This window comes from Mustelus asterias, chromosome 12, assembly GCF_964213995.1.
Source record: "Mustelus asterias chromosome 12, sMusAst1.hap1.1, whole genome shotgun sequence".
NCBI classification, from domain to species: Eukaryota; Metazoa; Chordata; class Chondrichthyes; order Carcharhiniformes; family Triakidae; genus Mustelus; species Mustelus asterias.
Window position 1 is genome coordinate 3,312,414 of NC_135812.1, and position 14,519 is coordinate 3,326,932.

At 47.0% G+C, this 14,519-nt stretch overlaps 1 protein-coding gene across 1 annotated transcript in view; it reads left to right on the top strand.

The window, feature by feature from the left end:
- LOC144501182 (sulfurtransferase Alvin_2599-like) overlaps positions 1-6,070 on the top strand; it is a 19,864-nt gene extending 13,794 nt beyond the window's left edge. The window contains exon 4 of the mRNA XM_078224603.1: positions 3,769-6,070. Coding sequence (XP_078080729.1) covers positions 3,769-4,040 — 272 coding nt within the window. The 3' untranslated portion in view covers positions 4,041-6,070. The remainder of the gene's footprint in view (positions 1-3,768) is intronic.
- The last annotated feature ends 8,449 nt before the right edge of the window (positions 6,071-14,519 follow it).

Below are 14,519 nucleotides of genomic sequence, written 5' to 3' on the forward strand. Positions count from 1 at the left end.
CTTCCATTTGGTTCTCAGTTAAAACAGTTTTGATGTCAGGTTTTGATTGGGATAGACAGCTCTTGTGTTCGGCTGTTAATATCTGTATGCCTCGTTGATAACTTCTCTGTCACCGAGAGACTCAGTGACAGCCTGAACTGCATTAAATCATTTCTACTAACTTAACTGGTTGATACTTAACTGCCCTCCAAAACAGCCTTCCAAGAAACACAGTTCAAGGGCAATTAGGGTTGGGCAACACCAGTTGCCTTAGCCGTTAATGCCCACACCCAGTCTTTAAAAATCAGCTCCGTTGTTGCTAAAAGGGATCAAGAAACCAAAGATTTTTCCACTGAATCTCTCAGGTTATTTTTGGCTTCTCTTTTTCCTTATTTTGTCCCTCTTCCCTCATTCTCTTCCCTCTCCCTCAATCCCCTCCCTCTTCCCTCATTCTCTCCCCTCTCCCTCAATCCCCTCCCTCTTCCCTCATTCCCTTCTCTTTCTCCCTCAGTCCCTCTCTCCCTCAAACTCTTCTAGATTCTGTCTTCCCCTCCCTCTTCCTCCCCTTCTTCCTGCCCTCGCTCTCCCTGCTCGTCCCCCTGACCACCCCCCGCCTTGTGATACTCCCCAACTCACTCCCCCCCTGCCTTCCTCCAACCCTTCCCTCCCCTCCCCCCTTTCCCCTCTTCCCTCCTTCTCTTTCTGTACCCAGAGTAGGAGATTTAAACAAAGACTAAATGGAATCAAGCAGCAACTGGATGTGTTTCTGAAGAACAGGATATGAGGAGAGAATGCCTGATGTAATGGGGAGACAATGGGATTGGGGGGATCCAGAGGGATTAAGGAAGTCTTAACAATGCATTTAGAAAAGCATAATATGATTAGAACAAGTCAACCTGGTATTACTAAAGCAAAATTGTTAGAGGATGTACATAGTACAATGGGCAGTAAGGTGGCACAGTGGTTAGCACTGCTGCCTCACAGCGCCAGGGACCCGGGTTCAATTCCCAGCTTGGGTCATTGACTATATGGAGTTTGCACGTTCTCCCCGTGTCTGCGTGGGTTTCCTCCGGGTGCCCCGGTTTTCTCCCACAGTCCGAAAGACGTACGAGTTAGGTTGATCGGCCATGCTAAATTGACCCTAGTGTCGGGGGGATTAGCGAGGGTAAATGCATGGGGTTATGGGGATAGGGCCTGGGTGGGATTGTGGTCGGTGCAGACTCAATGGGCAGAATGGCCTTCTGCTGCACTGTAGGATTCTATGATTCTAGTAGGGTAGATAAAGGAGAATCAGTCGATGTAGCATGATTGGATTTCTGAAAGACAGTCGATAAGAAGCCGCACAAAAGGTTAATAGGTAAGATCAGGGTTCAGTGGAGACGGGGATATTATATTAGCATGGATAGGAGATTGGCAAACAGATAGAAAACAGAGAGTGAGCATAAACAGGGCTTTTTTCAAGTTGTCAGGTTGTGAATAGTGGGATGCTGCAAAGATCAGTACTTGCGCCTCACATATTTACAACATAGATGAATGACTTGAGTGAAAAAGACAGAGTAATGTATCAAAGTTTGCAGAAGATTCCAAACAAGGCAGACTGTGCGGAGGACACAGAGAGGCTGTAAAGAGATTTAGACAGGTTAACTGAGTGAGCAACAAGATGGCAGATTGAGTATAATGTAAGGAATTGTGAGGTTATTTACTTTGGTCATAAGAATGGAAAAGCAGAATATTTTTAAAAGGTGGATGTTGATGTTCAAGGAGACCAGGGTGTGCTGGTACAAGGAACACAGAAAGTTAGCTGGCAGGCACAGCAAGTAATGAGGAAAGCAAATGGTATATTGGCCTTTACGGCAAGGGGATCAGAGTACAAGAATAAAGATTCAATTTGATTTATTATTGTCACATGTATTAACATACAGTGAAAAGTATTGTCTCTTGCGTGCTATACAGACAAAGCATACCGTTCATAGAGAAGGAAAGGAGAGGGTGCAGAATGTAGTGTTACAGTCATAGCTAGGGTGTAGAGAAAGATCAGCTTAATGCAAGCTAAGTCCATTCAAAAGTCTGACAGCAGCAGGGAAGAAGCTGTTCTTGAGTCGGTTGGTACGTGACCCCAGACTTTTGTATCTTTTTCTTGAAGGAAGAAGGCGGAAGAGAGAATGTCCGGGGCACGAGGGGTCCTTAATTATGCTGGCTGCTTTGCCGAGGCAGCGGGAAGTGTAGACAGAGTCAATGGATGGGAGGCTGGTTTGAGTGATGGACTGGGCTTCATTCATGATTCTTTGTAGTTTCTTGCGGTCTTGGGCAGAGCAGGAGCCATACCAAGCTGTGATACAACCAGAAAGAATACTTTCTATGGTGCATCTGTAAACGTTGGTGAGAGTTATAGCTGACATGCTAAATTTCCTTAGCCTCCTGAGAAAGTAGAGGCATATAGAGAACTATAGTGTTGGCGTGGGGGGACCAGGACAGGTTGGTGACCTGGACACCTAAAAACTTGAAGCTCTCGACCATTTTTATTTCCACCCCATTGATGTAGACAGGGGCATGTTCTCCACTATGCTTCCTGAAGTCGATGACTGTCTCCTTCATTTTGTTGACATTGAGGGAGAGATTATTGTTGCCGCCCCAGTTCACCAGATTCTCTATCTCTTTCCTGTACTCACCATTGTTTGAGATCCGATCCACAATGGCGATGTCATCAGCAAACTTGAACATCGAGTTGGAGGGGAATTTGGCCACACAGTCTTAAAGAAGGCCATAAAGAAGTCTTGCTACAGTTGTGCAGGGTTTTGGTGAGACCACATCTGTGTGCAGTTTGGGTCTCTACAATTAGGACAGGATATACTTGCAATGGAGGTTCACTAAATCGCTCCCCGGTATGAGGGGGTTGGCCTATGATGAGAGGCTGAACGAATTGGGCTTTTACTCTCGGGAGTTTAGAGGAATGAGAAGTGATCTCAGAATTGTGAAGAAGCTTAATCGGATAGACACTGAGAGATTGCTTTCGCTGGTGGAGGAATCTAAAACACAGGGACACAGTCTCAGGATAAGGGACCAATCCTTTAGGACTGAGATAAGAAAAAATTATTTCACTCAAAGGGTTCTGAATCTTTGGAATTCTCGACCCCAAAAGATCATAGATGCTGCATGGTTGAAGATATTTAAGGCTGGGATAGAGATTTTTGGTCTCTCAGGAAATTAAGAAATATGGGGAGCAGACTGAAATGGAGTTGAAACCCAATATTAGTGATGGCTGTATTGAGTGGTGGAGCAGCTCGATGGGCCGAATGGTCTACTCTTGCTGTTATTTCTTGTTTTCCTCTTCCAGGGTGTAAGTGGGATTGGGAGACTCAGCAAGACAGTGGGATTGGGAGCCTCAGCGAGACGGTGGGATTGGGAGATCCAGAGGGACAGTGGGATTGGGGGATCCAGAGGGACAGTGGGATTGGGGGCCTCAGCAAGACGGTGGGATTGAGGCACTTAGCGAGACAGTGGGATTGGGGGATCCAGAGGGACAGTGGGATTGGGGGATCCAGAGGGACAGTGGGATTGGGGGATCCAGCGAGACAGTGGGATTGGGGGATCCAGAGGGACAGTGGGATTAGGGGACGTGGTGGTCTATCAGACAGGAACAGACTTTTTGCATTTGCCCCAGATGCCTGTGTTTGGATGGCACTCCAGGCTGTAAGTTGGGTCGAACTGCGTCTCCCTCACCATGTCACCTGGTGAGAGTTTCTGCGTGTCATGCTGTGTGACTATTCCTTTGCCATTTTGTTTCTGCAGAAAGTAATGAGAGCACAGATGTGGTGTGTTACTGCACTGTGGGATACCGCTCCTCCAAAGTGGCACAGAAACTGATGGAGTTTCTAGCGAGTGATGCTGGGCGGGGGCTGCGTGGGTCTCTGAAGGTTTACAACCTGGAGGGGGGGCTGGTGAAGTGGGCCAATGAGAGGAAAGCCATTGTGGACAGTGAGAATCAGCCCACAAGCCTCGTCCATCCCTACAGCGTGATGTGGGGTAAGCTCCTTGAGCCTGAATTCAGGGCCAAGATCTGAGCAAACCGTGCTTAGCTTCCAGTCAATGAGAACGGAGAAATCACAGCATCGAATGGGAATCATCCCATGGGAATTCTGCTATAGGAGCAAGGGGTTAATCAGATTGTATTGAAGCTTGCTAATGTTCCACCTCTATCGATGTCTCTTTTATTAACATTCACTTTTACCTGTTAACTGACTCTCAGACAAATTAAAGAGTAATCTCGAGAAAGGCTTGATATTTTCTATCTTTGCAATGACCTTACAACAGTGGTCAGTTCAGACACCAATCTAATTTGAAGGCGTTCCCACGACAGAGGGAGCTGGGGTTAGTAATAACAAGTCTGCCGAGGGTAAAATCTGCAAACGTTTCATGATTTGGATAGCAGGGGAACAGCATGCAGCAGTTCAGTGTAACAAATTGTTAGCTATCCATCGCTAAATGGGAGGCACGGTAGCACAGTGGTTAGCACTGCTGCTTCACAGCTCCAGGGACCTGGGTTCGATTCCCGGCTTGGGTCACTGTCTGTGTGGAGTTTGCACATTCTCCTCGTGTCTGCGTGGGTTTCCTCCGGGTGCTCCGGTTTCCTCCCACAGTCCAAAGATGTGCGGGTTAGGTTGATTGGCCATGCTAAAATTGCCCCTTAGTGTCCTGGGATGCGTAGATTAGAGGGATTAGTGGGTAAAATATGTAGGGATATGGGGGTGGGGCCTGGGTGGGATTGTGGTCGGTGCGGTCTCAATGGGCTGAATGGCCTCTTTCTGTACTGTAGGGTTTCTATGATTTCTAAATAACTCGTTAACATTGAAGATCCGGGTGGGAAGAGTCAGAAACATCTTTTGGGGTCGAGAATTCCAAAGATTCAGAACGCTTTGAGTGAAATAACTTTTTCTCATCTCAGTCCTAAAGGATTGGTCCCTTATCCTGAGACTGTGTCCCTGTGTTTTAGATTCCTCCACCAGCGAAAGCAATCTCTCAGTGTCTACCCAATTAAGCCTCTTCACAATTCTGAGATCACTTCTCATTCCTCTAAACTCCCGAGAGTAAAAGCCCAATTCGTTCAGCCTCTCATCATAGGCCAACCCCCTCATACCCAGGGAGCGATTTAGTGAACCTTCATTGCAAGTATATGGCAACCAGTGCAACCATTCGAAACTGGGAGGGTAAGTCAAAGAGAGCAAAGAAAATTACAGCACAGGAACAGGCCCTTCGGCCCTCCAAGCCTGCACCGACCATGCTGCCCGACTTAACTAAACCCCCTACCCTTCCGGGGACCATATCCCTCTATTCCCATCCTATTTATGTATTTGTCCAGACACCCCTTAAAACTCACTATCGTATCCGCTTCCATTACCTCCCTCGGCAGCGAGTTCCAGGCACCCACTACTCTCTGTGTAAAAACTTGCCTCGTACATCTCCTTTAAACCTTGCCCCTCGCACCTGAAACCTATGCCCCCTAGTAACTGACCCATCCACCCTGGGAAAAAGCTTCTGACTATCCACTCTGTCCATGCCCCTTATAATCTTGTAGACTTCTATCAGCCCTCCCCTCAACCTCTGTCGCTCCAGTGAGAACAAACCAAGTTTCTCCAATCTCTCCTCATAGCTAATGCCCTCCATACCTGGCAACATCCTGGTAAATCTTTTCTGTACCCTCTCCAAAGCCTCCACATCCTTCTGATAGTGTGGCGACCAGAATTGAACACTATATTCCAAGTGCGGCCTAACTTAGGTTCTATAAAGCTGCAACATGACTTGCCAGTTTTTAAACTCAATGCCATGGTCAATGAAGGCAAGCATGCCGTATGCCTTCAAAACTCTGTCACCACAAAGAAGTGGACATTCAGATCAAATGTAAATGGTGACCTGGAAGCTGGGATCCGGAGAGGGGGTGTTGAGAGTGAAAGTTGGAACTGTGGAATTCGATGACGAACAGATAATTGGTCTCGATGCTGGTTGGGTGTTCCGGCTAAAGATGCGCAAGGTGTTTCTGTGAAGCACTTCATTGCTGTTATTGATTATTGTATCCTCAATAAATGTGTGACATCACAGATTTAATGCGGCGAATCTGATTATTTTGAGGAGTAAATGGTGTTCATTCCAACGACAGAACATAATCATGGATCCGAACGAATCCTTCAAACCCCATTCCCACAAAAACACTGCTAGGGGACAGTTCCTGAAGGTGCTGACTCTCACTGGGATACAGTTCCTGAAGGTGCTGTCTCTCACTGGGATACAGTTCCTGAAGGTGCTGTCTCTCACTGGGATACAGTTCCTGAAGGTGCTGACTCTCACTGGGAGACAGTTCCTGAAGGTGCTGACTCTCACTGGGATACAGTTCCTGAAGGTGCAGACTCTCACTGGGATACAGTTCCTGAAGGTGCTGACTCTCACTGGGATACAGTTCCTGAAGGTGCTGACTCTCACTGGGAGACAGTTCCTGAAGGTGCTGACTCTCACTGGGATACAGTTCCTGAAGGTGCTGACTCTCACTGGGATACAGTTCCTGAAGGTGCTGACTCTCACTGGGAGACAGTTCCTGAAGGTGCTGACTCTCACTGGGATACAGTTCCTGAAGGTGCTGACTCTCACTGGGATACAGTTCCTGAAGGTGCTGACTCTCACTGGGAGACAGTTCCTGAAGGTGCTGACTCTCACTGGGATACAGTTCCTGAAGGTGCTGACTCTCACTGGGATACAGTTCCTGAAGGTGCTGACTCTCACTGGGATACAGTTCCTGAAGGTGCTGACTCTCACTGGGGGACAGTTCCTGAAGGTGCTGACTCTCACTGGGATACAGTTCCTGAGGGTGCTGACTCTCACTGGGATACAGTTCCTGAAGGTGCTGACTCTCACTGGGATACAGTTCCTGAAGGTGCTGACTCTCACTGGGATACAGTTCCTGAAGGTGCTGACTCTCACTGGGATACAGTTCCTGAAGGTGCTGACTCTCACTGGGATACAGTTCCTGAAGGTGCTGACTCTCACTGGGATACAGTTCCTGAAGGTGCTGACTCTCACTGGGATACAGTTCCTGAAGGTGCTGACTCTCACTGGGAGACAGTTCCTGAAGGTGCTGACTCTCACTAGGATACAGTTCCTGAAGGTGCTGACTCTCACTGGGATACAGTTCCTGAAGGTGCTGACTCTCACTGGGATACAGTTCCTGAAGGTGCTGACTCTCACTGGGGGACAGTTCCTGAAGGTGCTGACTCTCACTGGGATACAGTTCCTGAGGGTGCTGACTCTCACTGGGATACAGTTCCTGAAGGTGCTGACTCTCACTGGGAGACAGTTCCTGAAGGTGCTGACTCTCACTGGGATACAGTTCCTGAAGGTGCTGACTCTCACTGGGATACAGTTCCTGAAGGTGCTGACTCTCACTGGGATACAGTTCCTGAAGGTGCTGACTCTCACTGGGGGACAGTTCCTGAAGGTGCTGACTCTCACTGGGATACAGTTCCTGAGGGTGCTGACTCTCACTGGGATACAGTTCCTGAAGGTGCTGACTCTCACTGGGATACAGTTCCTGAAGGTGCTGACTCTCACTGGGATACAGTTCCTGAAGGTGCTGACTCTCACTGGGATACAGTTCCTGAAGGTGCTGACTCTCACTGGGATACAGTTCCTGAAGGTGCTGACTCTCACTGGGATACAGTTCCTGAAGGTGCTGACTCTCACTGGGATACAGTTCCTGAAGGTGCTGACTCTCACTGGGATACAGTTCCTGAAGGTGCTGACTCTCACTGGGATACAGTTCTGTAATCTGCTGCATACTCTAACAATTGAAATAAACCTGTGACGAATTCACCTGTGTGGGATTTAAGGCTTCACTTTGTCTGCTGCTGTGTCTGGGATATGAATCAATTCAGATTGAGTTTTGCAATCATTCTACACCCTGTATTTGATCTCTATTTATTAACATCAGGCTGTTGAGATGTAGAGTTTGATTTGGTTTTATGGTGTAAAATGAGCAAGTGAGGTGGAGCATGCTTATCATCTCTCCTAGTTTTATTTATATTCATATCAGTAGAGAGCTCTTAAAGAGTCTATCACACCCACGTTCTATTACACTTAATCAGCAATTAGGAACATAGGAACAGGAGGAGGCCACTTCACTCCTCAAGCCTGTTCTTGGGGCATGGTGGCACAGTGGTTAGCACTGCTGCCTCACAGCGCCATGGACCCAGGTTCAATTCCAGCCTCAGGTCGCTGTCTGTGTGGAGTTTGCACGTTCTCCCCGTATCTGTGTGGGTTTCCTCCGGGTGGTCTGGTTTCCTCCCACAGTCCAAAGATGTGTGGGTCAGGTGGATTGGACTCTAGTGTCAGGGGGAATTACCAGGGTAAATATGTGTGGTGACGGGGATAGGGCTTGGGTGGCATTGTGGTCGGTACAGACTTGATGGGGCAAATGGCCTCCTTCTGTACTGTAGGGATTCTATGATTGTTCCACCATTAATAAGATCATGTTCAATGGGCGATCTAACTCCCTATCCCTTTCTTTGTCCCATATCCACCCATATCTTTGGTTAACAAAAATCAGTTGATCTACATCAATTGGCGTTTGCGGAAAGGAATTCCAAACTTCGACCACCCTCTGTGTGTGCAAGTGTTTCCTCACTTCACTCCTGAAAGGTCTGCCTCTATCCTTTAGACTTTGCCCCCTCGTCCAAGACTCTGCAAACTGGGGAAATAGTTTCCACTGACTTCTTGGAAACTTGAATAAAATCACCCTTTAACCATCTAATTTCTCGGGAATGAGAGGAGATCTAATAGAGGTGTACAAGATTATGAAGGGGATAGATAGGGTGAACGGTGGGAAGCTTTTTCCCAGATCAGAAGTGACGTTCACGAGGGGTCACGGGCTCAAGGTGAGAGGGGCGAAGTATAACTCCGATATTAGAGGGATGTTTTTTACACAGAGGGTGGTGGGGGCCTGGAATGCGCTGCCAAGTAGGGTGGTGGAGGCAGGCACGCTGACATCGTTTAAGACTTACCTGGATAGTCACATGAGCAGCCTGGGAATGGAGGGATACAAACGATTGGTCTAGTTGGACTTAGGAGCGGCACAGGCTTGGAGGGCCGAAGGGCCTGTTTCCTGTGCTGTACTGTTCTTTGTTCTTTGTGTAATCTCTCCTCATAACTCAGCCCTTTAAGTCTGGGTAAATTCTTGTAAAACTGGGTGGTGACCACTCCCGGAGGAAATGGTGCCTGTACTTCTCCAATGCTTCGAACTTTAAACATCTACATTTATACTCCTGAGTGGAACACTTGACAAAGTGAATACAGCCTGACATCAAGCTGAATAACTTGGTCCCCTCGGTAATATTTCTGTGAGTGTGGAAGTCTGTCATTCACTTTTAAGTGATTTAAATAACATACCATAACCAGGCAGGTGGTGAAATGAGATGTTATTATTTATTTTTAGGCAGTTCACAGGCTCAATGTCATGCTGATTACTTAGAGCAGCTCACTTCGTACCCAACAGCTGAAAGGTCATTGTGAAGTTCTTGGGAAAAATACGGTAAGATTGAATAAGAAGCATTTAGAATCAGAATACACATATTGTTCAACAAACATGGATTCCTTTCTTCTTCTGGACACCCTCTGCTGGTACATGGGCATGGTAGCTTAAGTGCATCATTTTCAAAACATGTTCTTTCAAACGATGTGAGCATTGTTGGCCAGGCCAGCATTTATTGCCCACCGCTGGTTGCCATTCAGATGGTGGTGGTGAGCTGCCTTCTTGAACTGCTGCAGTCCATGCGTAGGTACACCCGCAGTGCTGTTAGGGAGAGAGTTAAAGGATTTTGACCCAGTGAAGGGACGGTGATATATTTCCAGGTCAAGGTGGTGTGTGGTTTTGAGGTGAACTTGCAGAATAAAGGGTGTTCCCATGTATCTGCTGCCCTTGTTCCCCTAGGTAGTGGCGGTTATGGGTTTGGAGGATGCTGTTTTAGGAGCCTTGGTGAATTCTTGTCATGCATCTTGTAGATGACACACAGTGCTGCACTGTGCATTTGGTGGAAGGGAGTCAGTGTTTAAAATGGTAGACAAGGTGTTGATCAAGCAGTATATCCTGAATGGTGTCAAGCTTCTTGACTTATTGGAGCTGCACTCATCCAGGCAAGTGGAGAGTATTCCACCATCATTATGGAAATGTGCATTAAACCAATTACACAAAGACCACTGTGGCATCCTAAGGGTGAAGGAGATAGCCAGAAGCTATTTTCGGTGGCCAGGGCTCGATGCCTAAATCAAGGAGCAGGCAGGAATGTGATCATCTTACGCAAAAGTGTGGCACCTGCTGCCACTAGCTCCATTATACCCATGGGAATGGCCAGAAGAGGCCTGGCAAAGAGTACACATAGATTATGCTGCGAAAGGTGTATGTTTCCCATTCTGTTTGATGTACTCAGAATAACCTGAGATTGCCATTATAAAGACAATGTCCTTGGAGAGAACAGTTGAAAGACTGGGTGAAATTTTCAGCAGAATCGGTTGGGGACGGCGTGGTGGCACAGTGATTAGCACTGCTGCCTCACAGCGCCAGGGACCCGGGTTTGATTCCTGGCTTGGGTCACTGTCTGTGTGGAGTTTGCATGTTCTCCCCATGTCTGCGTGGGTTTCCTCCGGGTGCTCCGGTTTCCTCACACAGTCTGAAAGACGTGCTGGTTAGGGTGCATTGATCTGAACAGGTACTGGAGTGTGGCAACTCGGGGATTTTCACAGTAACTTCGTTGCAGTGTTAATGTAAGCCTTGTGACAAATAAATAAACTTTTAACTTTACCCTGAGCAACTCATGAGAGATAATTGGGCACAGTTCATTTCGCGAGAATTCATAAACTCTTTAAAAGAGAATGGGATTCAACAGCTCCAATCCGCTCCTCATCATCCTGCCACAAGTGGGTTGGCTGAACGGTTGTTCAGATGATGAAACATTTGTTGAAGTTAACTCGAGAGCAAGGTTCACTGTTTAAACCAATGAGCCCATTCCTGCTGATGTACAGAAACACTGCATACTCAACAACCCGAGATTCTCCACCATTGCTCATGGTTAAACGTCAACTCCGCACAGCGTTTGACTTAGTTAAATGTAAGGGACTGAGGAAAATTTGTGGGGAAGACATTTACCAGTGTTCTTTGTCCCTTGTGGGTTTCAGTGTCCTGTTTGCCGGGCGGGTGCTGTGAACAGGATGCTGTTGGTTGAGTGATGTGGGCTGGGCCAATGGGATTGCTCTGGGGGCGGGGAAAAAAAAGGCGCCAGGAAGTGAAGCAGTGCAGAGCTGAAGAGAGAGCTTTTTTCCAGGCAGTGAGAATTCAGTTTGGAGTGAGAGGCAGCCAGGCGTTCCCCTGCCTGTTCTTTTCATTACTGCCGAGGAGGACAGCCTTCAGCGCACTCGACCTACGTTGCTGCACGGATAGCTCGCGGCACCTCTGCCTCCTGCGGCATCATCTTCCACACGTGTGTCTCTCCTGGACTGTGTGGGGGCGTCGTGAGTAACTGGTGGGGACTATACAGTCCAACTGGATCAGTATCTACAAATGTGTTACGGAGGATGAGTTTCCCCATATGTGCACCAACGGTTATAGATCAGAGCTCACTGTTTTATGTCTGTTAATGATATGTGTTATTAAATTTATTTTTGATATTCCGATTACAGTACTGACATTTATGGGTAAACAGGGAATTAGCCCAAATCAACATCAACCGCTAGGAATTCGGGATCCTGTTGATTGAATATTTAAATAGTAGCCCCCATAGAGTGGTCAGCAGGGGGTTACATAAACCACCCAAGACAAGAGAAATTGTCAAGAAAAAGCAGCCTAATCACGTTATAAGACAAGAGAGTAAGGTGAAGTGTCGTGTTTTTCATCAGGGTCAAGGAGCAAGTGAACAGTGGATACCTGCCATCATTTTAGCACAGACAGAACTGGTCTCCGACACCGTACCAACGTGAGACGATGTAGTATAGAGAAGACATGTAGATCAGCTTTTGACAACCTATCTGCCAGAGACAGAATCGACAGAGAGTCCACATCAAGTGTGCCAAGAGAAGACCTGGACCTTCCTGAGAACCTGACACGACCTCAACCAATTAGGGAAGCCGTACCTCAGCTGGGAACACTTCAATACCCAGTCAACCTCAGAACACTACACTGACTCCAGTCAGTGTCAGGAACATTTGACTTAAAGGGGAGCAAAGTGTTATTCATGTTATTTCTAATGTTTCCTCACTAGCAGCTTTGTAGTGGAACAGGGGCACTTTAAGAGACTGATCATGCGCTATTACTGATGATATCATTGGCTGTTTGCGCGGGCAAATAGGCAGTTTATTTTAGCAGCCTGCGGTGTTAACATCCTGTCAATAAAGCTGTTTGTTTGTTTGAAGCTTCGAGGCCTGCAGGCCATCTTTTAAAATCACCACCAAAGGGTTTCAGGAAGGAACCAGACAAGTTATTTGTTAACAATTGGGGTTTCAGACTATTAGAGTGGACCAACATCGGGCTTGATAACCCCTCCAGAACTGTCCTCAAATTTCCAGGATTGGACATAGCAACAGGAGGAGGCCATTCAGCCCATTGCGCTGCGCTTCCATTCAATATCTACTTCACCTCCATATCCCTGTGCTATCCCCATATCCCTTGATGTCATTATTATTCAGAAGTCTATCGATTTCTGTCTTGAACATGCTCGGTGATCGAGCTCACACAACCCTCTGGGCTCAAGAATTCTAAAGATTCACCATCCTCTGAGTGAAGAAATTCTCATCTCTGTTTTAAATGGCCTGTCCTTATTCTGAGCTTGTGGCCCCTGGTTCTAGACTCACGAGCCAGGGGTACTCATCCTATCCATACCTGCCCTGTCACAATCTTGTAAGAATCTTGTAAGTTGGCGGCACGGTGGCACAGTGGTTGGCACTGCTGCCTCACAGCACCAGGGACTTGGGTTCGAGTCCTGGCTTGGGTCACTGTCTATGTGGAGTTTGCACGTTCTCCTCGTGTCTGCGTGGGTTTCCTCTGGGTGCTCCGGTTTCCTCCCACAGTCCGAAAGATGTGCTTGGTTAGGTGCATTGATCATGCTAAATTCTCTCTCAGTGTACCCGAACAGGTGCCGGAGTGTGGTGACTAGGGGATTTTCACAGTAACTTCATTGCAGTGTTAATGTAAGCCTACTTGTGACACTAATAAATAAACTTTAATAAACTATTTTTAAAAAGTTTCAATGAGATCACCTCTCATTCTTCAGAACTCTCGAGAATTCAGGTCTAGTTTCCTCAGTCTCTCCTCATATGACACTCCTGCCATCCAGGGATTAATCTGGTGACCCTCCGTTGTGCTCCCTCTATGCCAACTACATCCTTCCTGAGATGAGGAGACCAAAACTGCACACAATACTCCAGGTGAGGTCTCACCACATCTCTGGGCAATTGCAGCAGGATATCTTTACCCCTGTACTCACCTCCCTTCACAATGAAGGTCAACATAATGCTTGCCTTCCTAATTGCTTGCTGCACCTGCATACTAGCTTTTAGTGACTCATGAAGAAGCTGGGATAGACTGGGACCTTTTTCCCTGGACCATAGGAGGCTTAGGGGTGATCTTATAGAAGTCTACAAAATTACGAAGGGCACAGATAAGGTAGATAGTCAAAATCTTTTCCCAAAGATAGGGGTGTCTAAAACTAGAGGGCATAGGTTTAAGGTGAGAGGGGAGAGATACAAAAGGGTTCAGAGGGGCAATTTTTTCACACAGAGGGTGGTAAGTGCCTGGAATAGAGGTGGGTACAATTTTGTCTTTTAAATAGCATTTAGACAGTTACATGGGTAAGATGGGTGGAATTGGGACAACCTTGGTCTGGGCGGCATGGACAAGTTGGGCCGAAGGGCCTGTTTCCATGCTGTAACCTCTATGACTCTATGAACAAGGACACCCAGGTCCCTTTGGACATCAGCACTTCCCAACCTCTCACCATTTAAAAAATATTCTGCCTTCCTGTTAACCTTTCTAACAAAGTGCCAACACCAAAAATAACAACCCATATTGACACCTGAAAACCACTTCACGTGTGGCACTTGTGGCAAAACCTGCCTCGGCCTGGTCTTTTCAGCTATCAGCAAAAGCGCACTATATGAAACTACGCCCACCCCAATGCATTTGCTGCATGTCCGTTATCTTGTGTCAATGTAAAGATTCCAATGATCCTACAAGGAGACATTGAATAGATTGGGCCAATACTCTCTGGAGTTTAAGAAATTATCTCATTGAAATATATAAAATTCTTAGGATTGTTTTATAGTACAATGGTCCAACACACAAAGGGTTAACGGGACTGAGTACAGAAGCGCTCACGCGGTGATGTAAGAGGACACATATCACGCACCCAGGGCTCAGTGTAGTATTGGACAGAGCTGTGCGTAAAAGCAAGCCTGGAGACAGCTCCAAGCTTGAACCCTTTCCTGTGCCTATGTATATACTTTCTTGGAGCTAATAT